At 52.1% G+C, this 27262-nt stretch overlaps 1 protein-coding gene across 5 annotated transcripts; it reads right to left on the bottom strand.

The window, feature by feature from the left end:
• Positions 1-279: 279 nt before the first annotated feature.
• B9D1 (B9 domain containing 1) lies at positions 280-25396 on the bottom strand. Of its 5 annotated transcripts, none has more exons than XM_045375259.3 (7): positions 25295-25396; positions 23067-23135; positions 20276-20387; positions 8458-8554; positions 7948-8010; positions 4353-4420; positions 1768-1942 (listed from the first exon to the last, which is right to left on the bottom strand). In XM_045375259.3, the coding sequence occupies exons 1-7, from the start codon at positions 25355-25357 to the stop codon at positions 1863-1865; spliced, it is 552 nt and encodes a 183-aa protein (XP_045231194.1). In that variant the 5' UTR covers positions 25358-25396; the 3' UTR covers positions 1768-1862. The 5 variants fall into 5 exon arrangements, with proteins under 5 accessions (XP_073874865.1, XP_045231194.1, XP_005583155.1 ...); XM_005583098.3 differs by lacking the exon at positions 1768-1942 and adding an exon at positions 3739-4022; XM_074018764.1 differs by lacking the exons at positions 1768-1942; positions 4353-4420 and adding an exon at positions 280-529.
• Between the last annotated feature and the right edge of the window lie 1866 nt (positions 25397-27262).

Consider the following 27262-nt stretch of genomic DNA (forward strand, 5'->3'; position numbering starts at 1 on the left):
GGGCACATAACCTGCCTCCCAAGTTAGCAAGAGAGTCTTAGCAAATGTCTTGTATTTGCATAATACGGATCTCCTGCTGTCCAGCTTATGAGCTGTATTCTTTTTGCCTGCCACGCAGCTGCTTAGCCAATGACACTGTTTGTTTTTTCTGTTTTTTGGCTGCAGCAGAAACCCACTCCTTATTTCCATATCATTTGCAATAGAATAGGCTATGCAGGATCAAATAACCCCAAGCTCTCATTGGCTGAGCACAGTATCTTATGAATATTTCTCACTCACAAAAAGCCTGATGGAGATGTTCCTGGCAGTGCTCTGCAAGCTGGGGTGCCCAGACCCAGGCTCCTCCCTTACGATGCTGCTGTCTTCAACGTGTGCCTCAAAGGGTGCCATGGACAAGAACGAGGAGAAGTGCTCGTGCGACACTGAAGTGGGTCAGACCTCTCAGTGGTGAACATCCTTTTCATACTTTGCTTTGGCTAGAACTACTCACATGGACCCACGTTGATGCAACGGGCCTGGGAAATGTAGTCTTTGGGTGTGCCAGGAGAAAAGGGAGATAGTCTGGTGAACATGCAGCTTTGTGACAGTGGCTGACAGCACGGACAGCAAGTGAGCGCGGACCTGCGGGCCGTATGCCTCGACTGTCCTCATGGAGGGGGTCCCACATGCCCAACCACCCCCCAACCCCAGCTTCCCAGGCACTCACGCCTTCAGCCTCTAAATCTCACTGCATCATCTCTTGCCTTGACTGGGCAGGGATGCAAGGAGCTTTGTGAAGTGACAGTGACATTTCTGTGCCTTTGGGGCTGGGTTGTTCATTCTTTTTCTTTTTTGAGACGGAGTCTCCCTCTGTTGCCCAGGCTGGAGTGCAGTGGTGCAGTCTTGGCTCACTGCAACCTCCGCCTCCGGGGTTCAAGCGATTCTCCTGCCTCAGCCTCCCCAGTAGCTAGGATTACAGGCGCCTGCTACCTGTAACGCCTGGCTAACTTTTTGTATTTTTAGTAGAGATGGGGTTTCACCATGTTGGCCAGGCTGGTCTTACAGTCCTACCTCAGGTGATCCGCCTGCATCAGCCTCCCAAAGTGCTGGGATTACAGGCGTGAACCACCACGCCCGGCCTGGTTGTGCATTCTTAAAGTATTCTGGGCCAGGCGTGGTGGCTCACGCCTGTAATCCCAACACTTTGGGAAGCTGATGCAGGCAGATCACCTGAGGTCAGGAGTGGAAGACCAGCCTGGCCAACATGGTGAAACCCTGTCTCTACAAAAATTAGCCAGTTGCAGTGGCACATGCCTGTAATTTTAAGCTACTCAGAAGGCTGAGGCAGGAGAATCACTTGAACCCGGGAGGCAGAGGTTTCAGTGAGCCAGGATTGTGCCACTGCACTCCAGCCTGGGCAAGAGAGTAAGACCCTGTCTCACACACACACAAAAAAAGTTATGCATTTTGTTGTATGTAAATGTCCTCTCAGAAGAACACACTAAAGCCAGACACTGGATTCTGGTTAATGGTAAGTGTGCTAAAACATACGGAAGGTGGAGTCCTGATGTCATGGTTTATTTTGAAATGCAATAAAAGTAGGATGGATTGAAGCAGGGATGAATAGTTGGATAGATGTGAATATGAAAGTACGGAACAGGAAATTGGTAATGGTAGAATCTAGGTGGTGGGTATGTGGTGTTCACTGTAAAATGATGTCAACTTTTCCATGTTTAGACATTTCAGTAATGTTGAGAAAAACTGGAAAATTAAACATAACTAGAAGAGGGTGACTTAGTATTTCCCAGCTGCTAACAGGCTGGACAAATGGGCCTGACGCTTGAACAGGCACGCCACAGGCTAGAGGCTTCAGGGAAGAAGTTTCAGGTCCCCTTTATGTGGACCAAGGCCAGTGGCCTGGGTGAGGTGAGGCCATGGACAGAGAAAACAGCTTTCTGGAGAGCTGTGATAAAATGGGGCAGAGGACAGGAGCAGCTGGGGGTGCTGGGCTTTTGCTCTGTGTCATCCCGTGACACGTATGGGGCACATGTAGAGGCTGGTGTGCAGGAGCCTGTGCAGGAAAACTCACGATGGAGGGAGATGGGGAGAAGACCCTTGAGAGCGCTGCATCTCCCATATACCCGAGCCTTGTCCTCAGGTAGGGTCAGGAAGGCAGCTAATGTGGGGTCGTTGTGGGAACGGGAGGGAGCGCCTCAGCTAAGCTGGCAGGGAGGGTGCTGGAGGTCTGAAGAGACAAAGGCTGTAAGTTTCCTCAGAGAATGCATGAGGGAGTTGTCTAAGGAAACATAGACCTGGGCCATGGATGGAACGCGGGCCGTTGTGGCTCTAGGGGCTCAGGCAGGTGCAGGGCAGGCGAAGGAACAGCTGGCTGTCACCAGGGTGGAGACTCTGCCGGGTGAGCATAAACGAAGGATGGAGGCCACTATGGGGCAGTGCATGCAGATGACCAGGAGTTCTAAACTGGGTTGGGAGGAAAGCAAGGAAAAAGGGGCTGGTCCCGGGGCTTGGAGGGCCTGGTGGTTTGAAGAGCACAGGGAAGTGCCACATGGGGAAGGGCCCGGCCTGAGGGAGGGATGCCTCGATCTAGACCTCGGAGGCAGTGCCTTCACCAGTAACAGGAGATATGCCTGGCTGTGAGGGGTAGAGGTGAAGATCGTTCCAAGTGAGGAGGCTGAGGAAGAGGCAAGGACACACCCCTGCTCTAGGCTCACTGCACATGGGGAGTGGGAGGAAAAAGATTCCACTTAAGAGGGCTGCAGGGGACTGAGCGGGCTTCAGTAAGGCCAGAAGGCAGAGGGAACTTCCTGTTCCGAGAAGATGGTGGGAATCACAGGAATTTTGCTGCCAACAGACCATGAGTTCCAGAACGCACAGTGAGTTCTGGGGAGGGCACGGGAGTGTTTGTGAGACAAAGAGCAGAAGAGGGTCAGCCCAGATGGTCTCAGGGCAAGTGCCCATGACAGTCCAGGGCAACATGGGCGAGGCTGGGAGGTGGGGGTGTGCCAGGAGCCTGTGGTTTCTTTTGGATCCCGCTGAGGGCAGTATCCAGGCTGGGGCACCATGTCTGCCTAAAGCTCAGTGGCAGGACAGAGAGGGCCCAGGGCTGCCTCGTGAGGTGCCAGGGATTCTTGGGAAGGTAGGGAGGCCCAGGGCCAGGGCCCCCAAAGTAATGCTAAAGGGGTTCTGCTTCCAGAAGGGCCCGGACAACCTTAGAGGTCAGGGTGTTGAGCCAGGGGGCTCACCTTCCTCTCCTGCGACCCCAGCCAGCAGCCTCCCACCTCTGGGAGATTTCGAGCCCCCATCCTTGGACTGTGGGTAGGGAGGAGCAGAGAGGGGAGTGGGCAGCCTGAGGGTCTGCTGTCCCCCAGGTACCTCACCATCCAGCTCCCGATAACAGGGTTCTCTCCTTGCCAAGGGAGGCTGGTGGCCAGGAGCATGGCTGAGTGGGTGATTCTACTTAACCCCCAAGCCTCCAAGGAGGGTGCCATGCCCAGTTCAAGGAACAATGTGTTGAGGTATAGAAAAGGCCACAGCTGTGAGTGGCAGAACCTGGTGATGTCAAAGCTCCCATCCCAGATGCCATCCTGCTGCACGGTCTGGTCTTCTGGCAGCTTCCATGGCACAAGGGGTAGGGACAGGGAGGGCCCTGGAGGTGGGGCCAGGAAAGGCCCAAGAGCTCCCAGCTCCTGTGGGGGAGGGGCTAAACAGGAGAGAAGGCAGCCCCAGGCCTAGGCTCTCTGAAAATGAGACTTTATTATATAAAACTATTCTGTGTGCCCCCAGCTCCCACCACCAGGCTGCCCTTCAGGCTGATGGCCAGCCGCCTGACTCCGGGAAGGCAGCCCTTCATTATCAGAAACTCTGCAGCCTGGGGAGCCTTCACTGGGGGAAGCCCTGGGGTGGGCTGGGCCGCGACACACCCTGTGTGTCCAAAGGCCCAGTGTCGTAGCCCAGCTTCCTCATGTCCTTGGTCACCACGTTGAAGAGGAGGGTGACAAAGCCCTGAGAACGGACACGGGTCACTGGGGACAGAAGGACAGCATCAGTCAGGCTGGGATGGGGCAGAGACAGACCCAGGTTGATCTGGGAATCTCTCAGCCTCAGTGTTCTCATCTGTAAAATGGGGACAACAGCGCCTGACCCATGTCCCTCACTGGGAGGTAAAGGGGCTGCCAGGACAGGCAGACATGACAAACCCTCTGTGCTCCAACCAGGCCCTCATCTGGGAACATCTGTGGGCTAGCTCCCATGTGCCTGGCAGGTCCCCAGCATTCACCCCAACCCTGGGCCCATCTACTCCCAGGTTCTAACCTGTCTGGGGGCTGAGGGTAGAGGAGGGGAGGGAGCTTTACCTTCCCGGCCTTCACCCTGAGCCACCACCTTGGGGTCTGTGTACTCGGGTCGCCGCCCCATGAACCAGCTGGGAACACAGAAGAACACAGGTGAGCAGGGCCCCACCCGGGCATTCTTGGCCTTGGACAATGCTGGATGTAGGCTCTCTGTTCAGAAACCAGTACTCCTGCTCCAGCTGCACCCCACCCCCACCAGGAGTCAGGCCCTAAGCAGAGCCTTCCTGGTGGCCGGGCTCCAGCGTGGTGCTGTCCCTTGCCGGGGTCACACAGCCTAGCCAGGCCTCAGGCGCTCTGTGGGCCACGCTGCCTCCGCTGGCCGGTTAGGCTTTTCCGTCTCTGGCTTCCATGGGTTTGGTTCACTGGGAATGAGAGCTCAGGGAGATTCTGGGGTGGGGGTGCTGCCTGAACCCCCAGAAATCCCAGAAAAGTGACAGCAGCTGAGGTGGGGGAGGGGCGGGGACAGTGTGACCCTCCAGCCTTCCTGGAAGGGGGGACCCTACCCCAGAGAGTCTGTGGGGTGGGCAGAAGGGCCCGAACTGGCCTCCTCAGCCTTGCCTCCCACTAGTGTGGGGTCCAGGACATGTCACTTCCCATCTTGGCACCCACCGCAGGCCCTGCCAGGGGTGGCCCACAGCCACCAGGCTGAGCATGTGCCCTCCCTAGCCCCAGACCCCAGTCGGGCCGGGCGGGAGGCCAGGAGGCCGGGGGTGTCAGGCCCCGCCGCCGACACACCCACGCGAGCCGGAAACAACCAGGAGCACTATTCCCGGCCGGGTGGGTCCGGCAGCCGCGGGCTTCGCCCCGCCGGGACTCGCGGCCCCGCCTCCCCTGCACCACAGCTCCCAGGGCCCCCCGCAAGGACACACCCAGCCCCCGAGGGTCACTGGCAACCGTGGCGACGCAACAGCCCACACACCGCCCTCCTGTCTCTGAGGTGGGCACCAGCGCTCACCTGGGGCTGCTGCAGAGGGGCCCAGGGCAGGAAGGGGCTCCCGGCTGCTGCAGAGTTGGCCTGTGGAGACCACAGCCAGGGAGCACTGCCCACCAGCCCCCAACCCCAAGGAGGAAGCCAGGGAGTGAAAGCCAGCGGGCGCTCCCCAGGGGGAAGGGATGGGCAGCCACAACCCCTGCGCCAGTTTCTCCTTCGGGAGAGTGAGGCTGTCACAGCACCCACCTCACAGGAGGCTGTGTGTGAGGACAGGGGCCTGGAAGCGTCCCCACTGTGCCCAGCAGATCCCAGCCCGGCGCTCACATGGAGCTCCCGTTCCCACTGAATTTCTTTCCTGGGGTCCACCTGGGTGGTCTGCTTAGCTGGCTGGGGTGGGAGAGACAAGACAGACTGTTCTGGGAGGGCATTCCAGGCAAGGACCTGAGGCAGGGAAGGACCCCTCAGGCTGGAGGAACTGAGGCGGATGGGAAGCAAGTGGGCAGAGGCCATGGCGTGGGCAGGGCCCGACTACCAGCCTGGCAGCATTCTGGTTGAAGTTCATCCTGACAGAGGCACAGCCTGGGCGGGTTCTAGCAGGCGAGGGGTGCAACCCCAATTGTGTTTTAGGAACACCGTTTTTCTTGCTGTGTGAAGACTAGACTGGAGGGGTTGCAGCAGGCTGAATGGCGGCCCCTCAAAGACAGCAGATCCTAGTCCTGGGAAACCGTGCACGTGACCTTATTGAGAAACAGGGTCACGTGCACTTTGCAGATATGATTAGGCTAAGGATCTTGAGGCAACTATCCAGGTGGACCCTAAAGGCCATCACAAGTATCCTTATCAGAGAGGGAGACAGAGGAGGTGGCCCTGTGACCGTAAAGGCAGGGACTCGAGTGGTGAGGCCATAAGCCAAGGAAGGGTGGGGCCCCCAGAAGCTGAAAGGGCAATAAACAGAGTCTCCACTAGAGCCTAAGGAGGGAGCACAGCCCGGGGGCGCCTTTCTGGGCCCAGTGACCTGGATTTTGAACTCTGGCCTTCAGCACTGTGAGGACATACATTTCTGCTGTTTTCAGCCATCACATTTGTGTGTTTTGTTGCAGCAGCCACCGTGGGAAACGAATACAGGGGTCAAGAGTGTTTGAGGCAGGCCCTGGGCCAGCGCTGGAGGATGTGGGGAGAGGCTGGGAGAGGGGTGGGGATGACCGAGGCCTCAGTCTGAGCAAGGAGCCTCCACATTTGGGAAGATTATGCCAATCAAACTGCCTTCACTAATAGACCCTTTCCCCCGTTTTTGTAATCCAAGCACATACTGCCTTGCCCAGTTGTGCCCCTCCACAGGGGCTCTGAAACCCTTTCCTCAGCGAGCTGTTCCCTGAAGGCCCAAAGTCCTCCTTGGAGCTGTGGGCGGTGGAACAGGGTTAACAACCCAGCCCGGATGGCTGTGTGGGTCCCTAATCCCTTAGGCCTTCCCAACCCACTGACAGGCACTGTCTCGCTGCCTCCCTGACAGCCTGTGGCATGGGGATTGTCACCTCCAGGTGATACTGGCCCAGGTCATCTGGGAAAGAAGTCCTTTGCCACAGGGTGGCCTCCCAGAAGGACTCCTGGGGCAGTGGGCACACAAATTCTCAGGCTGAGGTCAGTGGAGACCCTGCCGTTCCTCCCCTCCACGGCTCTCAGAGCTCAGTGAGGCATTCTCGGCCCTGAGGCATGATGCTGTCCCTCCACCCAGCAGGGCTCTGGCCTGGTCTCACACCCAGTAGTGGCCAGGCTCGCAGGGGCTGCTTGCTGGCTGCTGCCCTGGAACCCAGGGAGTCCTCCATGTTCCCCTTGTGCCTCACTGATCTGCTGGGGGGCGGCAGAGGCTTGCTGCCCAACTGTGCTAATGGGCCTCGAGTCAGAAGGCCAGGGCCCAGCTGGCCCTCTAAGCTCCCACTTGGATGTGGGCAGGAGTAAGAGGCCTTCCTGCTGGGGCTGCATCCCAGCATCCCCTGGGCCCTCTTTGCAGGCCCTTGTGTCCTGGCCCCTCCCTGCAGGCCTTTGTGTCCTGGTCCCTGCCCGCCTCCCTGATGTCTCCCTCATTCTGCCTGGCTTACCACTTACTGGCCACACTGCCGTCCTGGCCACACTGCCGTCCTGGCCACACCGCCATCCTGGCTTCTCCTAGCATGCTAAGCTCATGCTGTCCTCAGCCTGGCAGGCACTGTTCCCTGTGCCTGGTGTTCTTCCCCGGCTCTTCCCTCCACACTAAGCCTCTGCACAAATGTCAGCCCCAGCCAGAGACTCCCACATGTAAAGCCGTTGATCATGATTACTGTTCCAAGGTGTCTGACTCATACTGCTATATCCTCTTGTTTCCCACCTTTTAATGTCACATTATGTCATGAGTATTTTCCCATCTGACAAGAGTTTTTCCTCTGCTCCATCTGACACACAGATTTTTCACAGGGCACAGGTTAAAACTGCCCGGCCTCCTGCTGCTAGAACAGGGCTGAAGGGAGCCCCGTGACTCAGCACTCCCAGGGGACCTGTTTCTATTTGTCCCCAGTGGGTGGAGCAGCTTGCAGATCTGAGGAGGCGACCAGGCACAAACTGAGGGGTAGGATGGGACATCCGTTCATCCAGTAGATCAGAAGGAGGGGCTGGGGTGATGGGTGTAAGACTCACCTTGTAAACTTCTGCAGTTTGGATGTAGACTCTGGGACAAACATGGGGATGGTCCTTTTGTGCCTGAAACAAATGTTTTTGCAGACAGACGTGCTGAGTAACAGACCTTTCTGAGCCTCCAGGGAGAAGAAACACTCACATCAGGCCAGTGCAGCTGCAGTGTGGGCCAAGTCAGGGCCAATGCCAATGAATCCAACCTGTGCTGAGCACCGCTGTGTCTGGGCCAGGTGCTGAGCGCCGGGAGACAGCCTCATGGAGAACAGAGTCCCTCGGGGTCTTTTCTTTTCTGGGGCCCATGACCTCCCCACCCCACCTGGTGTGTGGCTGGCACCAGCCATCCGAAAGGTTCTCCTCCCAAATACAGGCTACACCCCCCCCAGCCACTAGACTGAGCTGCCCAGGCCCCTGGGGACCCCAGAGCATTCCCAGCCTGAACCTAAGACAGAAAACGAGGTGAGGTCTGTCCTAGGACAAGCCCTGCCCAGGGCCCAGGTCAGAGTGAGGACCTACCGGCCAGGTGAGAAGGGCACGTGCACGGCCCCATAGCCTCGAACCACATCGTTCCCGAACACATCTGGTCCATACACGCTGAGCACGATCTGTGGCCCTTGGGAAGGACAAGGCAGGGGGTGGGCACGTGAAGACACACAGGGGAGGTACAGGGCAGACAACAGGGTGTGTCCAGCTGAGGGGGCTCAAAGGATGGAGCTCAAAGTCCTGGGGCGGCAGGCTTGAGAGGGGACAGGAGCAGGCATGGGAACCCAGACTCTGCCAAAGACTTCTGCTCACCCTGGTACTTCCTCTGTCTCCACTGAGGCCTGGGCATGCGCTCCACACCCCGTCTTTTTTTTTTTTTTTTTGAGACGGAGTCTTGCTCTGTCACCCAGGCTGGAGTGCAGTGGTGCTCACTGCAAGCTCCACCGCCTCCCGGGTTCACACCATTCTCCTGCCTCAGCCTCCCTAGTAGCTGGGACTACAGGCGTCTGCCACCACGCCTGGCTAATTTTTTTGTAGTTTTTTAGTAGAGACGGGGTTTCACCGTGTTCACCAGGATGGTCTTGATCTCCTGACCTCGTGATCCGCCCGCCTCGGCCTCCCAAAGTGCTGGGATTACAGGCTGAGCCACCACGCCTGGCCCATACCCCTTCTCACCACTGTGGAGTCAGGGCCCACTCAGTCACTCCGTGTACAAGGAGGCACTTCCGGAGGCCTTATTGTGGGCCCAGGGCCCCAGCTATGATCAGGGCTGACTAAGGGCCTCTGCTCTCTGGGTGCTCCCTTCCTGGTGGAGGCAGGCTCATGGGACTGGGGTGGCGGGGGCTCATTTTGGGGGTGTCTAGGAGAAGTCAGAGAGAAAACAAAAACCTTCTGGGCATTCTCCTTTAAAATATTAGAGGTATTATAATAGGTGTGGTTGTTTTCACCATCGAAACACCGCTTTGTGTTGCCATCGAGGTGCATGAGGTGCTTTCACCTCGCCAGTTGCAGGTGAGGCACCAGCCTGCCAGGCTCTGATCCTGCAGCTGCGGCTGAGGCAAGTTGGCCAACCTCCCTGCCCCGTTTCGTCATCTCTAAAACACACGAAATAGAACCTAATGCATAGTAAGTGCTCAGTAAATGTGAGGGAGAGGTTTGTGCCCTTACCATTACTACCTTCCACCAAAGTTAACCATCATTCTGAATTTTATGAAACTACCTCTTTATTTTTCTTTAAGACTTCACTGCCAAAGAATGCATCCCAAAGAATGCATCTTTACTTTTACCAATTTTTTTTGAAACTTTATACAAAAGGAATTATACAGTATGTTGATTTTTGTGCCCAGCCTCTAATCCAAAATTATGTCCACGAGATTTTCTCAAATGGTTTCCTGTAAAGGGGTGTGTTCATGTTCCATACCAGGTAACATTCTGCGTGGGAATCTGCCACAATGGCCGTTCATTCCAGTGCTGAGGGACACGTGGGCTGCCCTTCCTGTGGGGGCCACGCACACAGTGCTGAGCACCATGGTGCAGGCTCTCAGTACTTGCGTGCACACATCTCTGTTGCGCACACACCCAAGAAGGACACTGCACAGGGCCCATGTATGTTCCCTCCCAAAAGGTAACAGCAAGCTGCCAGCATGGCCCTATCAGCCAGCACTCCCCCAGCAGTGGTGTCTGACGCCTGCCCCTCTACACCTCACCAAAACATGACATTACCAATCTTTTAAATTTGGGCCATCCTAGTGAGTGAACAGTGGTAGCTCACTGTAGCTTTAAATTACATTTTCCTTCATTTTAAATTTTTCTTACTGAAATAAGGTTGAGACCTGTACCTGTTTCTTGGTCACTTGGATGTTCTCTTTTGTGAAGAACCTACTCAAGTTTCTTGCCCGGTTTTCTACTGGATGGTCTTTTTCTTTTTTCTTCATTAAAAACATGTTTTTTGAGACAGGGTCCTGCTCTGTTGCTCAGGCTGGAGTGCAGTGGTGCAATCACGGGCTCACTGCAACCTCAGCCTCTTGGGCTGAAGTGATCCTCCCGCCTCAGCCTCGCAAGTAGCTAGGCCTACAGGCGTATGCCACCACACCTGACTAATTTTTAAATTTTTTGTAGAGATGGGGTCTTACTGCGTTGCCCAGGCTAGTCTCAAACTCTTGGGCTCAAGTGATCTTCCAGCCTCAGCCTCCTGTAAGTGCAGGGATTACAGACGTGAGTCGCCTTGCCTGGCCTAGCCTTTTTCTTATTTTTCTTATTCTTATTTCTTATTCCTTTTTCTTATTTTCTTATTTCCAATTTTTCTTATTGATTTATAGCGTGTATGTGTGTGTGTATCCTGGTACTTATCTTTTCACTTTTAGTGATGTCTTTGGATGAACATAAGCCCTTAATTTTAATGTAGTCAACGTCATTGATCTTCTCCTTTAAGGAGTCCTCCCAGAAAATCTTCTCTTCCCCTGATATCATGGCTATAGTCCTCTATGCTACATATCCATCTGAAATGGACTTGTGTGTATGAGGACAGGCTGAAGTTTTTTCCTATGTGTATCAAATTGTCCCAGCACCATTTATTAAAAAGAACAGGCTGGGAGCAGTGGCTCATGCCTGTAATCCCAACACTTTGGGAGGCTGGGGCGGGCGGATCATCTGAAGATGGAAGTTCAAGACCAGCCTGGCCAAGATGGTGAAACCCCATCTCTACTAAAAATACACAAATTGGCTGGGTGTGGTGACATGTCCCTGTAGTCTCAGCTACTCGGGAGGCTAAGGCAGAATTGCTTGAACCCAGGAGGCAGAGGTTGCAGTGAGCTGAGATCGTGCCACTACACTCCAGCCTGGGAGACAGAGCAGGACTCCATTTCAAAAAGAAAAACAAAAACAAAAACAGAAACAAAAATTAGCCAGGCATGGTGGCGCATGCCTGTAATCCCAGCTACTTGGAAGGCTGAGGCACCAGAATCGCTTGAACCCAGGAGGCAGAGGTTGCAGTGAGCCAAGATCGCGCCACTGCACTGCAGCCTGGGTAAGAGAGGGAGACTCTGTCTCAAAAAAAAAAAAAAAGAAAGAAAGGCCCCTCTTTCCCCTCCTACTCTGCAGTGCCACCTTTGTCTGAATTGATGGTCTACATGTGCTTAAGTCAGTCTTGGGGATCTCTATGAATCTGTCTCTCCTTGTCCCAAAATTACATTGTCTTAAGTATTGTGCTTTATAATTGAAGTTTGCTATCTGGTAGAACAAGTTTTATTTTGATATTATTATAAAGAATATATTTGGCTGGGCATGGTGGCTCATGCCTGTAATCCCAGCACTTTGGGAGGCCGAGGTGGGCGGATCATGAGGTCAGGAGATTGAGACCATCTTGGCTAACACGGTGAAACCCCGTCTCTACTAAAAAATACAAAAAATTAGCCGGGCGTGGTGGCGGGCGCCTGTATTCCCAGCTACTCAGGAGGCTGAGGCAGGAGAATGGCGTGAACCCGGGAGGCGGAGCTTTTTTTTTTTGAGATGGAGTCTCGCTCTGTCGCCCAGGCTGGAGTGCAGTGGCCGGATCTCAGCTCACTGCAAGCTCCGCCTCCCGGGTTTATGCCATTCTCCTGCCTCAGTCTCCCGAGTAGCTGGGACTACAGGCGCCCGTCACCATGCCCGGCTAATTTTTTGTATTTTTAGTAGAGATGGGTTTCACCGTGTTAGCCAAGATGGTCTCGATCTCCTGACCTCATGATCCGCCCACCTTGGCCTCCCAAAGTGCTGGGATTACAGGCTTGAGCCACCGCACCCGGCCAAGAATATATTTTTAAAATATCATTTTCTATTTACTGTTGGCACACAGAAAGCAACTTTCTGTCAAGATACATTGATCTTATATCCAGAATCACGCTAATCTATTAATTCTAACAATTCATCTATAGATTATTTTGAAATTCTACATAATCATGTTGTCTATGAATATTTTGTTCTTCCTTTCTAATTCTTATACCCTTTATTTGTACAGCATTGATGGTGATAACAAGCATGCTGATCTCAGAAAAATCTTTCAACATTTCACTAGTGAAAGTGATGTTTGCTCTAAGCTTTTCGTAGATAATCTGGATCAGGTTAGAGAAGTTTCCTTCTATTCCTAGTTCACTAAGCTTTTATCATGAATGGGAGTTGAATTTTACCATGTGTTTTCTCCATTTATGGGGATGATCATGATTTTTCTTTTCTTTTCTTTTCTTTGTTTTTGAGATGGAATCTCGCTCTGTCGCCCAGGCTGGAGTGCAGTGGTGCAATCTCGGCTCATGGGAACCTCTGCCTCCCAGGTTCAAGCGACTTTCCTGCCTCAGCTTCCTGTGTAGCTGGGATTACAGGCATGCACCACCAAACCTGGCTAATTTTTGTATTCTGTATTTTTAGTAGAGATGGAGTTCCATCATGTTGGCCAAGCTCAAACTCCTGACCTCAAATGATCTGCCCGCCTTGCCCTCCCAAAGTGCTGGGATTACAGGTGTGAGCCACGATGCCCGGCCTGACTCTGACTTTTTTTTTTTTTTTTTTTTTGAGACGGAGTCTTGCTCTGTCGCCCAGGCTGGAGTGCAGTGGCCGGATCTCAGCTCACTGCAAGCTCCGCCTCCCGGGTTCACGCCATTCTCCTGCCTCAGCCTCACAAGTAGCTGGGACTACAGGCGCCCGCCACCACGCCCGGCTAGTTTTTTGTATTTTTTAGTAGAGACGGGGTTTCACCGTGTTAGCCAGGATGGTCTCGATCTCCTGACCTCGTGATCCACCCGTCTCGGCCTCCCAAAGTGCTGGGATTACAGGCTTGAGCCACCGCGCCCGGCCTTTTCTTCTTTTTAATGTGATGAATGACACTGATCAATTTTAGATTTTTTTTTTTTTTTTTTTTTAGAGACAGGGTCTTGCTATGTTTCCCAGGTTGGTCTCAAACTCCTGGCCTCAAGCAATCCTCCCACCTCAGCCTCCATATGAGCCACTGTGCCTGGCCAACTTTAAATGTCATAAAACCTTTGTATTTTTGGAATAAACCCTACATCTCATGACGTATTATATTATCCTTTTTTTTTTTTTTTATCTTGCTAGTTTCTGAATACTTCATTTTTGAGTTTTGAATTCAGTTTCTGAATATTTTGCTTGGGAGTTTTGCAACTATGTTCATGAGTGAGTTTCTTCTTTTTAATGTCCTCAGTAGGCTTTGGAATCAAAACTATCCCGACCTAAAAAAGTTGGGGATGTTTAATCTTTTCAATTGTAGGAGTTTGTGTAAGTCTGCTGTTACTTCCTCTTCTTTTTTTTCTTGCACTTCTGCCATGGAAGGTGTCATTCTTTAAATGCCTGGTGGAACTCAGTAATGAAGACATTCAGACTTGGAACTTTCTGAGAAATTTTTGATTATAGATTCAATTTAATAGATATAGGACTACTCGGATTCGTATTCCTTTTTTGCAGTTTTGGTAGTTATCTTTTTCTAGGAATTTGACCATTTCATCTACCTTGCCAAAGTGATAGCAAATAGCTGTTCTTTATATCTTTTTATCTTTTTACTGTCTGCAAGATCTGTAACATGTTCCTTTTTCATTCCTGCCATTTCTGTCCTGTTTTCTTCTTCTTCATTTTTAGAAATAGGGTCTAGCACTGGCACCCAGGCTGGAGTGCAGTGGCATGATCATAGCTCGCTACACCACCAAACTCCTAGGCTCAAGCAATCCTCCCACCTCAGCCTCCCAAGAAGCTGGGACTACAGGTGTGAGCCACTGTGCCTGGCCAATTTTTGGATTTTTTGTAGAGACAGGGTCTCACCATGTTGCCCAGGTTAGTCTCAAACTCCTGGGCTCAAGCAATCCTACCGCCTCAGCCTCCCAAAGTGTCAGGATTATAGGTGTGAGCAACCACGCTTAGCCTGTTTTCTCTTTCATTGTCTTAACTTGGGGTTTTCAGTTTTAAAAACCAACTTTTGCCTGTTTCATCTCTTCTGTTGTAAATGTGCTTTCTGTTTAATGAATTAATTTCTGCTCTTTCTCATTCTATTCTTCTGATTTCTTTGGGTTTAACTTGCTATTCTTTTACTAATTTTTTTTTTTTTTTTTTTTTTTGAGACGGAGTCTCGCTCTGCCGCCCAGGCTGGAGTGCAGTGGCCGGATCTCAGCTCACTGCAAGCTCCGCCTCCCGGGTTTACGCCATTCTCCTGCCTCAGTCTCCCGAGTAGCTGGGACTACAGGCGCCCGCCACCTCGCCCGGCTAGTTTTTTGTATTTTTTAGTAGAGACGGGGTTTCACCGTGTTCGCCAAGATGGTCTTGATCTCCTGACCTCATGATCCGCCCGTCTCGGCCTCCCAAAGTGCTGGGATTACAGGCTTGAGCCACCGCGCCCGGCCTTTTTTGTTTTGTTAGATTTGACTTTCACTCTTTCGCCCAGACTGGAGTGAAGTGGCGCAATCTCGGCTCACTGCAACCTCCACCCTCCAGGATCAAGCGATTCTCCTGCCTCAGCCTCCTGAGTAGCTGGGATTATAAGCGCCCGCCACCACGCCTGGCAAATTTTTTTTTTTTTTTTTTTTTTGAGGGAGTTTTGCTAGGCTGGAGTGCAATGGCATGATATTGGTTCACCACAACCTCTGCCTCCCAGGTTCAAGTGATTCTCCTGCCTCAGCCTCCCGAGTAGCCGGAATTACAGGTATGTGCCACCACGCCCGGCTAATTTTGTATTTTTAGTAGAGACAGGGTTTCTCCACGTTGGCCAGGTTGATCTCGAACTCCCAACCTCAGGTGATCTGCCCGCCTCAGCCTCCCAAAGTACTGGGATTACAGGCGTGAGCCACCACACCCAGCCTACGCCGGGCTAATTTTTGATATTTTTAGTAGAGATGGGGTTTCACCATGTTGGCCAGGCTGGTCTCGAATTCCTGACCTCAGGTAATCCACCCACCTCGGCCTCCCAAAGTGCTGGGATTACAGGCGTGAGCCACTGCACACAGCCTTCTTTTACTAGCTTCTTTTTTTTGAGATGGAGTCTTGCTCTGTCGCCAGGCTGGAGTATAGTGATGTGATCTCAGCTCGCTGCAATCTCCACCTCCTGGTTTCAAGCGATTCCCCTGCCGTAGCCTCCCAAGTAGCTGGGGCTACAGGAACGCACCACCACATCCAGCTAATTTTTTTGTATTTTAGTAGCGATGGTGTTTCACCGTGTTGGCCAGGCTGGTCTTGAACTCCTGACCTCGTGATCCACCCACCTCAGCATTCCAAAACGCTGGGATTATAGGCGTGAGCCACCGCACCCAGCCACTAATGTCTTAAGATGGATGCTTAAATCATTAATTTTTCAGCCTATTTTCTTCTCTAACATGCATTTAAAATTACAAAATTGGTCGGGTGCAGTGTCTCACGTCTGTAATCCCAGCACTTTGGGAGGCTGAGGTGGGCGTATCACCTGATGTCAGGAGTTCGAGGCCAGCCTGGCCAACATGGTGAAACCCCCGTCTCTAATAAAAATACAAAAAAATTAGCTGGGCGTGGTGGCGAGTGCCTGTAATCCCAGCTACTCGGAAGGGTGAGGCAGGAGAATCGTTTGAACCTGGGAGGCAGAGTTTGCAGTCAGCCAAGACCGCATGTCATTGCACTCCAGCGTGGGCAACAAGAACAAAACTTCATTTCAAAAAATAAATAAATAAGGCTAGGCATGGCAGCTCATGTAATCACAGCACTTTGGGAGGCCGAGGCGGGCGGATCACTTGAAGTCAGGAGTTTGAGACCAGCCTGACCAACATGGAGAAACCCTGTGTCTACTAAAAATACAAAATTAGCTGGGCGTGGTGACTCATGCCTGTAATCCCAGCTACTAAGGAGGCTGAGGCATGAGAATCGGTTGAACCCAGGAGGAGGAGGTTGCGGTGAGCTGAGATCGCACCATTGCACTCCAGCCTGGGCAACAAGAGCAAAACTCTGTCTCAAAAAATTAAATAAATACAATTTAAAAATAAAATAAAATTATAGAATTTCCTTTTGTCCATGACTTTAACTGCCCCCTGTAAATTTAAATAGCTCAGTATTTTTATTATCATTCAATTAAAAATTCCATTATTCCATTAGTATTTCTTCTTTGACATATGGGTTATTTTTAGAAGTTGTTTTCTTATTTTTCAAACATATGGAGATTTTTCTCATGATCCTTGTTATTGGTTCCTAGCTTAAGTTCACTGTGGTCAAAGAAAATACTCCACTCCCCCTGAAAAGTTAAAAGAGTTCCAGTGAACTGGCTCTGACTCACTACCGGATCACCACTGACAGCTGAGTCTACTTGCTTTATTGCCTCTCCCCATGCCTCAGTCGACTCATTCTACTTGTGAGGAATTTCAAAGTAAATTACAGATCTCTGGACACCTTCCCCAAAATAGTTCACTATGTGTGTCAGCAAATAGAGCTCAATATTTGTTCACAGTTCTTTCGAGATAAAATGTATGCATAATGAAATATAAATCTTAAGGGTACTATTCAATGGATTTTGACAAATTGATACATCTGTGTAACCCAAATCTAGCTGCTTTCAAGATTTTCTTTTTGGCCAGGCACGGTGGCTCATGCCTGTAATCCCAGCACTTTGGGAGGCTGAGGTGAGGTCAGGAGTTCAAGACCAGCGTGGCCAAGATAGTGAAACCCCATCTCTACTAAAGACACAAAAATTAGCCGGACGTGGTGGCGGGCACCTGTAATCCCAGCTACTCGGGAGGCTGAAGCAGAGAATTGCTTGAATCTGAGAGGCAGAGGTTGCAGTGAGCCGAGATCCCACTACTGCACTACAGCCTGGGCGACAGAGCGAGACTCTGTCTCAAAAAAAAAAAAAAAAGATTTTCTTTTTGTCTTTGGTTTTCAACTGTTTTATTATCATGCACCTAGGGGTGGGTTTCTTCCATTTATCCTGCTTGAGGTTTGTCTTCTTGAATTTGTGGCTTGATGTCTCTCATCATTTTTGAAAAAAATTGTAGCTATTTATCCCTTCCAATATTATCTCTATTTTGTCCTCTCTCTTCTTCCAGGATGCCAATTCCATACGGCCGACTTTCAGTATTCTCTGTCTCCTGCCTTCTCGTCTATATTTTCTATTCTTGGGTTTCATTGTAGATATTTTCCTTTGACCTAGCTTTCAGTATATAATTATCTCTTCAGTTGTGTTTAATCTGCTGAATTCCTGCTTTTGGTTATCATATTTTTCAATTCTAGAATTTCTATTACAATGTTTAAAAAATAGGGCCAGGCATGGGGCTCAAGCCTGTAACACCAGAACTTTCTTAGGCCGAGGTGGAAGGATTGCCTGAGTTCAGGAGTTCAAGACCAGCCTGGCCAACATGGTGAAACCCCGTATCTACCAAAAATACAAAAAATTAGTCGGACATGATGGTGAGTGCCTGTAGTCCTAGCTACTCTAGAGGCTGAGGCATGAGAATCGCTTGAATCCAGGAGGTAGAGGTTGCAATGAGCTGACATGGCGCCACTTCACTCAGACAGACAGAGCAAGACTCTGTCTGCAATTAAAAAAAAAAAAGAAAAAATCGGCTGGGCGTGGTGGCTCATGCCTGTAATCCCAGCACTTTGGGAGGCCGCGGCGGCCAGATCACCAGGTCAGGAGATCGAGACCATCCTGGCTAACACAGTGAAAACCTGTCACTACTAAAAATACAAAAAAAAAAAAAAAAAAAAAAAAAAAAATTAGCTGGGCACGGTGGCAGGCGCCTGTAGTCCCAGCTACTCGGGAGGCTGAGGCTGAGGTAGAGCTTGTAGTGAGCCGAGGTCTTGCCACTGCACTCCAGCCTGGGCAACAGAGTGAGACTCTGTCTCAAAAAAAAAAAAAAAAAGTCAGGCTTCCTAGTTCTCTGCCATAATTCTCAGTGTGTTTTATCTCTTTTGATCATAGTAAAAATGTATCTGACAATTTCAGTGTCTGGAGATTGTTTATCTCTATTGCCTTATTGCCTTATGTTTGCTGGTTATCATTTATGTTGTCTTGATTCTTGTGTGCCTTATTATATGCCAGATATTACATTTGAAAAAATATATAGAAATAATTTCATGTCTATGAGATGTTATCTTTCTCCAAAGAGTTTTCTTTCTTTCTTTTTTTTTTTTTTGAGACAGGGTCTCACTTTGTCACCCAGCCTGGAGTGCAGTGGCATAATCTCTGCTCACTGCAGCCTCGACCTCCTGGGCTCAAGCGATCCTTCTGCCTCAGCCCCCCAAGTAGCTAAGATTACAGGCGCCCACTCCCATTCCAGGCTAATTTTCGTATTTTTAGTAGAGACAGATTTTCACCATATTGCCCAGGCTGGTCTTAAACTCCTGAGCTGAGGCGATCTGCCTGCCTCAGCCTCCCAAAGTGCTGGAATTACAGGCATGAGTCACCATGCCCAGCCCAAAGAGGTTTCTTATTTGCTTTTGTCAGGTGCCTTGGCTGTAACAATCTTGGAGCTGAATAGAAAAATCAGGAGGTTGAAATCATCAGGGGCCGAGCTGAAAGCCCTGTGAGGCTGCTCTGCTTCTATCTCTCCCTTATTCCTAGGGCAGCTCTTTGAGGTCTTAACCCAGTTTGGAGAGATTTATCTGAGGCCCTCCTCCCAACCCCTTGGAAGGCTCTGAACATCAGTTTTTCTTGTGTCCTGGGCCCAGGGAGGCTGTCAAAAGTCTTGATCAGTCTCTCAATCACCTCTATTGAAATCAGCAAACACTCCCAGAGGAGACAGGATTGGGGTAACCTCTCTGGATTTCTGTTCTCCTGGATCTTGCCTGGTAAATCTCTTCTACTTTGCTAGCTCTCTGATGCCTTTGAGGTAGTTGCTTTTTGTTTTTGCTTTTGTGTATTTCATTTACCTCTCCTACCTGTCCTCGGCAGGAGAAGACTGGTCCAGTACCTACAGTACCTATTGCACTGTTCTAGGAAGTCGATTGCAGCTTCCTGCTCATGGATGATGACAGCAGGATGGAATTCCCTGCTCAGGAGGACCACTAGGCATTTTCTGCTCCAGACCCTCTACACTGTGGTGAGCCTAGGCCCAGGCCACGTGCAGTAGAAAGGCCTAGACTGTGAAATCAGATGGGCCTGAATTAAAATCTACACTTGGCCACTAGATGGAAAGCAGAAGGCAAATGATGTCATTTTTGAGTGTCAGTTTCCTCATATGGGAAAAGAAATGGAGAGAAATCTCTCCAGCGGGTATGATTGGGAAGCTCGGATGAGTCCACACAGTGAAAGTATTCATAGTCCCCATGGAGACTAAGCCCAGGCTTTGTGCACAGTAGGCACTTATGAAGTGCAAGTGAACGATCAGAATGGTTAATAACCACCAGCCAAGGTAGAAAGTAAGCAATGCCAGCCAGGAAGCCCTTGGGAAAGAGGTTAGATACAGGACGCGGGAACGGTATCCAGACAGATGGATCAGCGTGAATAAAGCTCAGATGAAGGAACTTGAGGGACTAGCACAGAAGCAGCAAGTGCCAGGGTCTGGCCGGAACACAACACACCATGGGAAGTCAGCAGGCACAGAGTCAGGCCTCCAGGCCAGACAGCCGCAGCCCTGCATGCCAGGGTGGGGAGCCTGCCTTTTACAGGCGTGGCCACTAGGCCTGATGCACTCTGAACTTACAGAAGGCCAGCTGCACAGCCCGTAGCAGATGAAGGGGGTGAGCGGGAATGAGGAAGAATAGGAGGCAAAGGGACAGATGGCGAGAGAGAACGTTGAGGGCTGCTTCAGGAGCCCAGGTGACAATCTGAATGTGAACAGTCAAGGGCTGGATGAGGCAGAGGCTGTCTTGGGGGTGCTGTGTGAAAGCTCTGCCACCCTACCCCGCAGGGCCCCTGCAGACTCACAGCCGTAGGGGTTGGTGCTTTTAAAGGTGACATCAATGGGGAAGTTCCACACCAGTGCTTGCCGCACATCTTGGCTCTTGGACGTGATCTGTGAGATCCCCTCCTCCAGACCCTGTGGGGACAGTGACAGAGACGGCTGGATTCAGAGCAGAGCCAAGCTGCTGCGGCTCCTCCCCTTATCTTCAGCAGGCAGTTGGGAGGGCTGTTTCCTAAGCTATCTTCTCCCGGTACACTAACTTCCAAACAAAGGGGGCTAAGAGATGATGGAGTACCTCTTAAGCCTGTTCTATGACAATGCCGTAGCATGACAACCCCGGGAGGCCAGCCACTCTCCTGGGCCCAAGGGCACTAGATCTGTTCCCAAGCTCTTGCCCCCCTGAAGGAAATGGTCCAGCAGTGCTTGCACTCTCCTGCATCCCCACCCTCACCCGAGTATCCCCATCGGTAAATATAGATGTATTTTCTCCATCAAAAACAGTCCTTTTTCAATTCCGCTGCTTCTTCCACCCACCAATCCATTCTCTGCTCCCTTTATAGCAAAACTGCTTCAAAGAGCTGCCACAATTACCGGCTCCAATTCCTCCCCTGCTATTCTTTTGTGACCCCACTCCAATGTGACTGCTGGCTCCAGCACGCTACCAAAGGGTCTTCTCCAATAACGCCTGTGACCAACAGTGCTAGATCCAATGGTCCTTTCTCTGTCCTCGTGTTACTTGACTCATCGGCGGCACCTGGTGCAGCTGCTTACTCCTTGATACACTGTCTTCCCTTGGCTTCTGGGTCTCTCCACCGCACAGGGTGCCCCCTGCTCTGTGGCTCTTGCTGGTTCCTTCTCAGTGTTGCCGTCCTAAGGCTGCATCTTTGGCCAGCTTGTCTACCTGTACTTGGTGATCTCATCTGTCCCATGGCTTTCAATGTGTTCTAGATGTCGATGATTCCCAAATTCAGGTCTCCAGCCTGGTCCTCGCCTCTGCACTCTGGATCAGCACCTCCTCTTGGATATCCAGTGGGTGCCTCAACCTTAACCCACACCAGGCTGAGCTCCAGGTAGCTCTCCCCAATCTGTTCTTCTCACTGAAAGGCAGCTGCCCACTTCTAAGTGCTCAGGCTAAAAGCCCTGCTGTGAATCCTAACTGCTCCTTCTCTCAGACCTCACATCTATCAGAAGAAGCCAGCGGCTCTATCTTCAGAGTATACTTGCAGTCCAGCCCCTCCCGCCACCCCACTGCTGCTGCCCTACTCTCCCATCTCCACTGCTCTCAGAGCCAACTGGGTTGCCCGCTCTTGCCCTTTCCCCGAGTCTATTCTTGTCGTAGAAGCCAGGGAATCTTCTAAAAATATAAGTCAGATCACTTTCTTCTCTGCTGAAAGCTCTCCAATGGGATCCCATCTCCCTCTGAGTAAAGGTCACAGTCCTTACTCTGACCTTCTAAGTTCTACAAGACCTGCCCAGGTGCCCCTCTGCTCCAGCTCCAGCCACTCTCCTGCTGGCTTGCTCTCCAGTGGCCACACAGCCTCCTTTCTGGTCCTCAAACATGCCTGGCAAGCTCCTGCCCCAGGGCCTTTGCACTCTCTGCTCTTTCTGCCTGGACAGTTCTTACGGGTTTCCACATGGCTTGTTCCCTCACCTCCTTCAGGTCTTTACTCGAAAGTTACTTTCTCGGCAAGGCCCTCCCTGGCAGCCTTAGCAAGATCGCAGCCTCCCTCTCATCACTCATCCCTGTCACTTCCTGGCTTGGTCTCCCTTTGGCACTTCTGGCTTACTAACATCCTAGAATATGCACTCCTTATTATCTGACCCCCAGCAAGAACATGCACTCCGGGAAGGCAGGGGCTTCCGGTTTGGCTTTGCTCACCCCTGCATCCCCGGCACCCAGAAGACAATCAGTGAAGGGAAAAGATGGATTATCATCTCAGTTGTACAAACAAGGAAACTGAAGCTCAGAGGGCTTAAATAAGTTCAGCCTCCTTTTCTTTTCTTTTTTTTTTTTGAGGCAGAGTCTCACTCTGTCGTCCAGGCTGGAGTGCAGTGGCGCGATCTCCACTCACTGCAAGCTCCGCCTCCTGGGTTTACGCTATTCTCCTGCCTCAGCCTCCCGAGTAGCTGGGACTACAGGCGCCCGCCACCTCGCCCGGCTAGTTTTTTGTATTTTTAAGTAGAGACGGGGTTTCACCGTGTTAGCCAGGATGGTCTCGATCTCCTGACCTAGTGATCCGCCCGTCTCGGCCTCCCAAAGTGCTGGGATTACAGGTGTGAGCCACCGTGCCCGGCCAGCCTCCTTTTCTTAAACTGCGATGAAGGTGAAACAAGCGCTCTGCAAACAGCAGAGTGCACAGTGGGCTGAAGTCGTCACCATAGTCCCTCACCTGGTGGAGGCGAGCTACGCCTTGGAAAGTCCTGGAAGGAAAGCTCCTACTCTGTCTTCTGACTCCAGGTCCTCCCCACTGGCTGAGGAGGGGCCAAATGGTGAGCAGACTGGCCAGTGTCCACAGCTCAGCCACAGCCAGGCTGGCTTACTGGGGCCTGCCTCCTGCTGCAGGCGTTGCTCTTTGCTGCTCCAGGCAAGCTCACAGGGTAGGGCGTGTGAGTGCAGTCTTGGTGGCTGGATCAGGGAGTCCAACCATGGCTATGTCCTCTGCTCCTGCTTTACCAGGAACACTCGTGTTTGGGTTCCCCTGAACTCAGTGTCTACCTCTCAACTGGTTCTGAATCGGGAGGGGAAGGGTATGACACCTTCAGAAACCCCAAAGGTCATGAAGGCAGTAAGGGAGGCCCAAGAGTCCAGCTTACCGCTGTGGGGGCCCAGTCCTGGCCGTACACAAAGCAGTACTTGCAGTAGAGGTCATCATACTCTGGAAACTGAAAAAAGCACAGACAGATTCTGTCGACTGGTGGTATTCATGCTAAGGCCAACGCATTTGCTAGGCAGGTGCAGCCAAGAGGAATTCTGAATGTCAGACACCTGGGAGTGGGTCTAAGCGACAGCTGGAGATGTGCACGTGGCGTTCAGAGGAGAGGCTGAGGACCAAGATGCGGGAGTCCATGGGAGACTCCCAAGTGCCACAGCCCCTGGCTTTTGCTCAGGCTCTGCCTTCTGTCTGATTTGTCCTTCCTACTTCTTCATCTGGGAAACTCTTGCTCACCCTTCAAAACTTACCCTTCAGGGAGCCTGCCCTAACTCTCAGGCTGGTTTAAGGTCTCCTCTTGGCTCCCTTAGCCCTGTGCTTCCCTCCATAAAAGCAATGATTGCCTGTGTCTAAGTCTGTCAGTTCCTCTAGACCATGAGCAGAGCACAGATTTAATGCCTTTCTGTGTCCCCACTGCCTGACACAGGGCTGGGCACAGATAAGGTCTAAGGCAGGGATCCCCAACCGGTACCAGTCCGTGGCCTGTTAGGAACGGGCCCACACAGCAAGAGGTGGGCAAGAGGCGAGCAGCAGGCGAGCAAGCAAAGCTTCATCTGTACTTACAGCTGCTCCCCGTTGCTCGCATGACCATGGGAGCTCCACCTCCTTATCAGACCACTGGCAGCATTAGATTCCCATAGGAGCGCGAACCCTACTGTGAACTGCACATGTGAGGGATCTAGGTTGCATGTTCCTTATGAGAATCTAACGCATGATGATCTGTCACTCTCTCCCATCACACCCAGATGGGACCATCTAGTTGCAGGAAAGCAAGCTCAGGGCTCCCACTGATTCTACATTATGGTGAGTTGTATAATTATTTCATTATTATTTACAATGTAATAATAATAGAAATAAAGTGCACAATAAATGTAACGTCCCCAAATCATCCCAAAACCATCCCTCGCCACCTCCTGTCCATGGAAAAATTGTTTTCCACGAAACAATTGGTGCCAAAAAGGTTGAGGACCACTGGTGTAAGGGAATGGTGCTGAATAGAAAGGTCTGAGAAGCCATCATATGCAAGACTGGAGCTGAGGCCCGAAGAGAGGGAGGTGCTGAGAGCAGAGGAGGAAGGAACAGTGTGACTGTGAGTATGTGTGTGTGTGGGGGGTCAATGATGCTGAGAGCACAGACACATGTGACTCAGCCCAGCCGAGAGCCCCTAATGGGATAGAACAGGAGAGTGTGGAAAGACGGTCTTAGGCACTAGGCTGAGGCAGAGGCGGACAGGGTGGGAGCACGGAGTAGTATCCCTGATGAAACAGGAAGGCAGGAGACACCTACAAAGCATCAGGCCCTGTCAGAGCCTTACCCAAACCGTCTCAGTCAATCCTCACAATAATATAATAAAATAATAGTAAACACCACCTCCAACAGCCTGGAAGGACAGTGTAGTGAAGCTTTGAGGTCAGATAGGCGTGGGTTCAATTTCCAGATAGAATAGTTCCTTTGGTATGTTTCCCCGGCTGTAAAATGGGGGTGTTAGTAGTGACTGTCTGGCAAGATTGTAAGGATGGACCAGTGCCGAGCACCAACTTTGGGACATATTGAGGACTTGGTGAGCGTTGGTTTATATTTACAATAAATGATTCCTCTAAAGTGTAGGGGGATGGAGAGTAGCGTCCCTCAGGCCTGGCAGGCACACCTTCCTTGGGTTATTCCAGGCCACCACCATCGTTGGATGGTTGGATTCGAACCCGAGTCCAAGGATCTAGGGATTCAGAACGTAGGACAGTAGCTCCACATCGGACACGGCACAAATGCTGGAAACTCAGCCAAGCCTAGGCTCCTCGCGTTACACCCTGGGAGGCTCCTGCCAGTGATCCAACCAAGTGGGCATGATCCGTGCGAGGGTCCACAGGCTTGGCCGAGTGTGACCTCCGTACTAGCTCAACATCTCGAGGTCTGCTTCTATTCCTGCCCATCGGGACTCAGGATCCCGGCAGCCTCGCGCCAAGCCCTCCAATGCTGGCTCCCCTCCCCCGCCTAATCGAGAGGCTCAGAGGAATGACGTGGCTCTCCGGGGGCCACGGGGCAACCCGGGGGGTTGCGGGAAGGGCCCCGGGGGACGCTGGGGGACGGGCCCCAGCGGGGTCCACGGCCGCTCACCTGGGCGCTCTCCACCTGCCCGTTGACCATGAGTAGAAAGACGCTAGGACTCGCGGTCGCCATGGCAGGGCTGGGGGTTCCGGGGGGACCCACCTAGGCCGCGCGCGGTTGCTAAGAGACGCCGGCGTTGCCCTAGAAACAGACGGCGTAGCGCGCAGGACACGTTTCTTGGCAGCGACACCTTCGCGAAGGCCACGCGCGTGTGTGTGTGTGGGTGTGGGTGTCGGTGTGTGGCAAGCGCAGGCGCAGTGAGCAGGCGCCGTCATAAGGGGGCGAGGCTTTTGCGGGGCGGGGTACAAGGGGGCGGGGCTCCACACCGAGGCTCCACCCCTCCTGGGGCAGATATGACCGAGACCTGGGGCGGGAGCGTTGACCTGTGGGGTAAAGCCAGCCCTACCGCTCTACTCAATTGCACCCTCAGGGAGTGTGTGTTCACTCTGACTCGGCCCGTCTCCACCTCCCCGCCGAAGCGCGGAGGCAAATGAGAGCTGAGTCCTGGGGAGCAGCGCCCCGACTCGCCCGCAGCAAGCCGAGTGTTTAAAATGCGTTCAGCCACTAGATGTCGCTGTGGCCCCACCGCGAGGACGCGGAGGGAGGTGCTGCGGAGCGCGGCGGCGTGACCACAGCTGTCCCGGCTAAGGCTGGAAAGCCGGGTGCTCGGACCAGGCTCCCCAACTGGGGCCAAGCAGCGTCCAAGCAGGTGAAAGGGACGCGCTCTTGTGGCTTGGAGACCCTCGCCCTCGAAAAAGTTTATTAAACAAACTTGGGAGGGACCTCAAGAATCCTTACATCCTGCGGGGCGCTGTGGCTCACGCCTGTAATCCCAGCACTTTGGGAGGCCGAGGCGGGCGGATCACGAGGTCAGGAGATCGAGACCATCCTGGCTAACACGGTGAAACACCGTCTCTACTAAAAATACAAAAAAATTTAGCCAGGCGTGGTGGTGCACGCCTGTAGTCCCAGCTACTCTAGAGGCTGAGACAGGAGAATGGCGTGAACCCGGGAGACGGAGCTTGCAGTGAGCCGAGATTGCGCCACTGCACTCCAGCCTGGGCGACAGAGCGAGGCTCCGTCTCAAAAAAAGAAAAAAAAAAAAAAGGAATCCTTACATCCAAGCCATCGCTTTAGTTTGAAGCTGGGGAAACTGAGGCCCGCAGTGGGCGGCGCCTGGCACTCCAATCAGCTAGCGTTCAGGGGAGTTGCTAGCTAGAATTCACGAAATCTGTCAAGATACAGTCTTGAATCTTCGTGGCCTGTCACATAGTAAGCACTTGGTAACTGCTAACTTGTTGATAAATGAGTAACTGAAGACATCTCCATTTTACAGAGGAGGAAACAGATTCAGATGGCAAAGGCAGGTAAGTAGCTAAGTCAGGATTCAAACCCAGGACTCCGGAGGCTAACAACCCCCACCGCCTCTGTCTTGTCCTGGGCCAGCCCAAGAGCATCTGTTGGCACAGATGTCAAAGGAGATGTTGGAGACATTATCTCAGATCCAGGAAATGAAGGGATTCACAGGTGTGTAGACTCCCGGGAGGCCAGGCTCCAAGCAGGGACCTCAGGTCATCACACCCTGCAGCTGCCAGCTTGGGAGCAGACTAGGGGAGTCCCATCAGCCGTCTGCACGAGGGAGAGAAGGAGCAGTCTCAGCCCAGCCTGCACTCACCGAACCATCCCCTGCCTGGTGAGCAAAGATATTTGATCAGGGGACGGGGGGCGGTGGGTAACCAGGTTCACACATCTGACAAGAGCAGCTGGGGGAGGGTGCAGGTGGGCTGATGGCCCAAGTGCTGCACCCAAAGCTCAAGACAGGGCCCATTTCCCCTCCTAGAGAGGGGGGTCATACTCCCTTCTTCCACCCCTGGTTAAAGTGCTTCCACTCTCTGGTTAAAGTGCTTTCTCCCACACATTCTATCAGTCTCACTCAATTCTTTCCTCCCTTTGGCCTTTGAGGCTTGATATTGCTCA

This window comes from Macaca fascicularis, chromosome 16 (genome assembly GCF_037993035.2).
Source record: "Macaca fascicularis isolate 582-1 chromosome 16, T2T-MFA8v1.1".
NCBI lineage: Eukaryota > Metazoa > Chordata > Mammalia > Primates > Cercopithecidae > Macaca > Macaca fascicularis.

Excerpts from the sequence above, each read along its gene's own strand:
- B9D1 (XM_005583098.3), bottom strand. The coding sequence starts at position 25,357 with ATGGCGACCGCGAGTCCTAGCGTCTTTCTACTCATGGTCAACGGGCAG. Across the intron at positions 20,388-23,066 it reads AGGACTGGGCCCCCACAGCG|GGTCTGGAGGAGGGGATCTC; the intron begins GTAAGCTGGACT and ends CTGTCCCCACAG. Across the intron at positions 8,011-8,457 it reads GTGCCCTTCTCACCTGGCCG|GCACAAAAGGACCATCCCCA; the intron begins GTAGGTCCTCAC and ends CATTTGTTTCAG.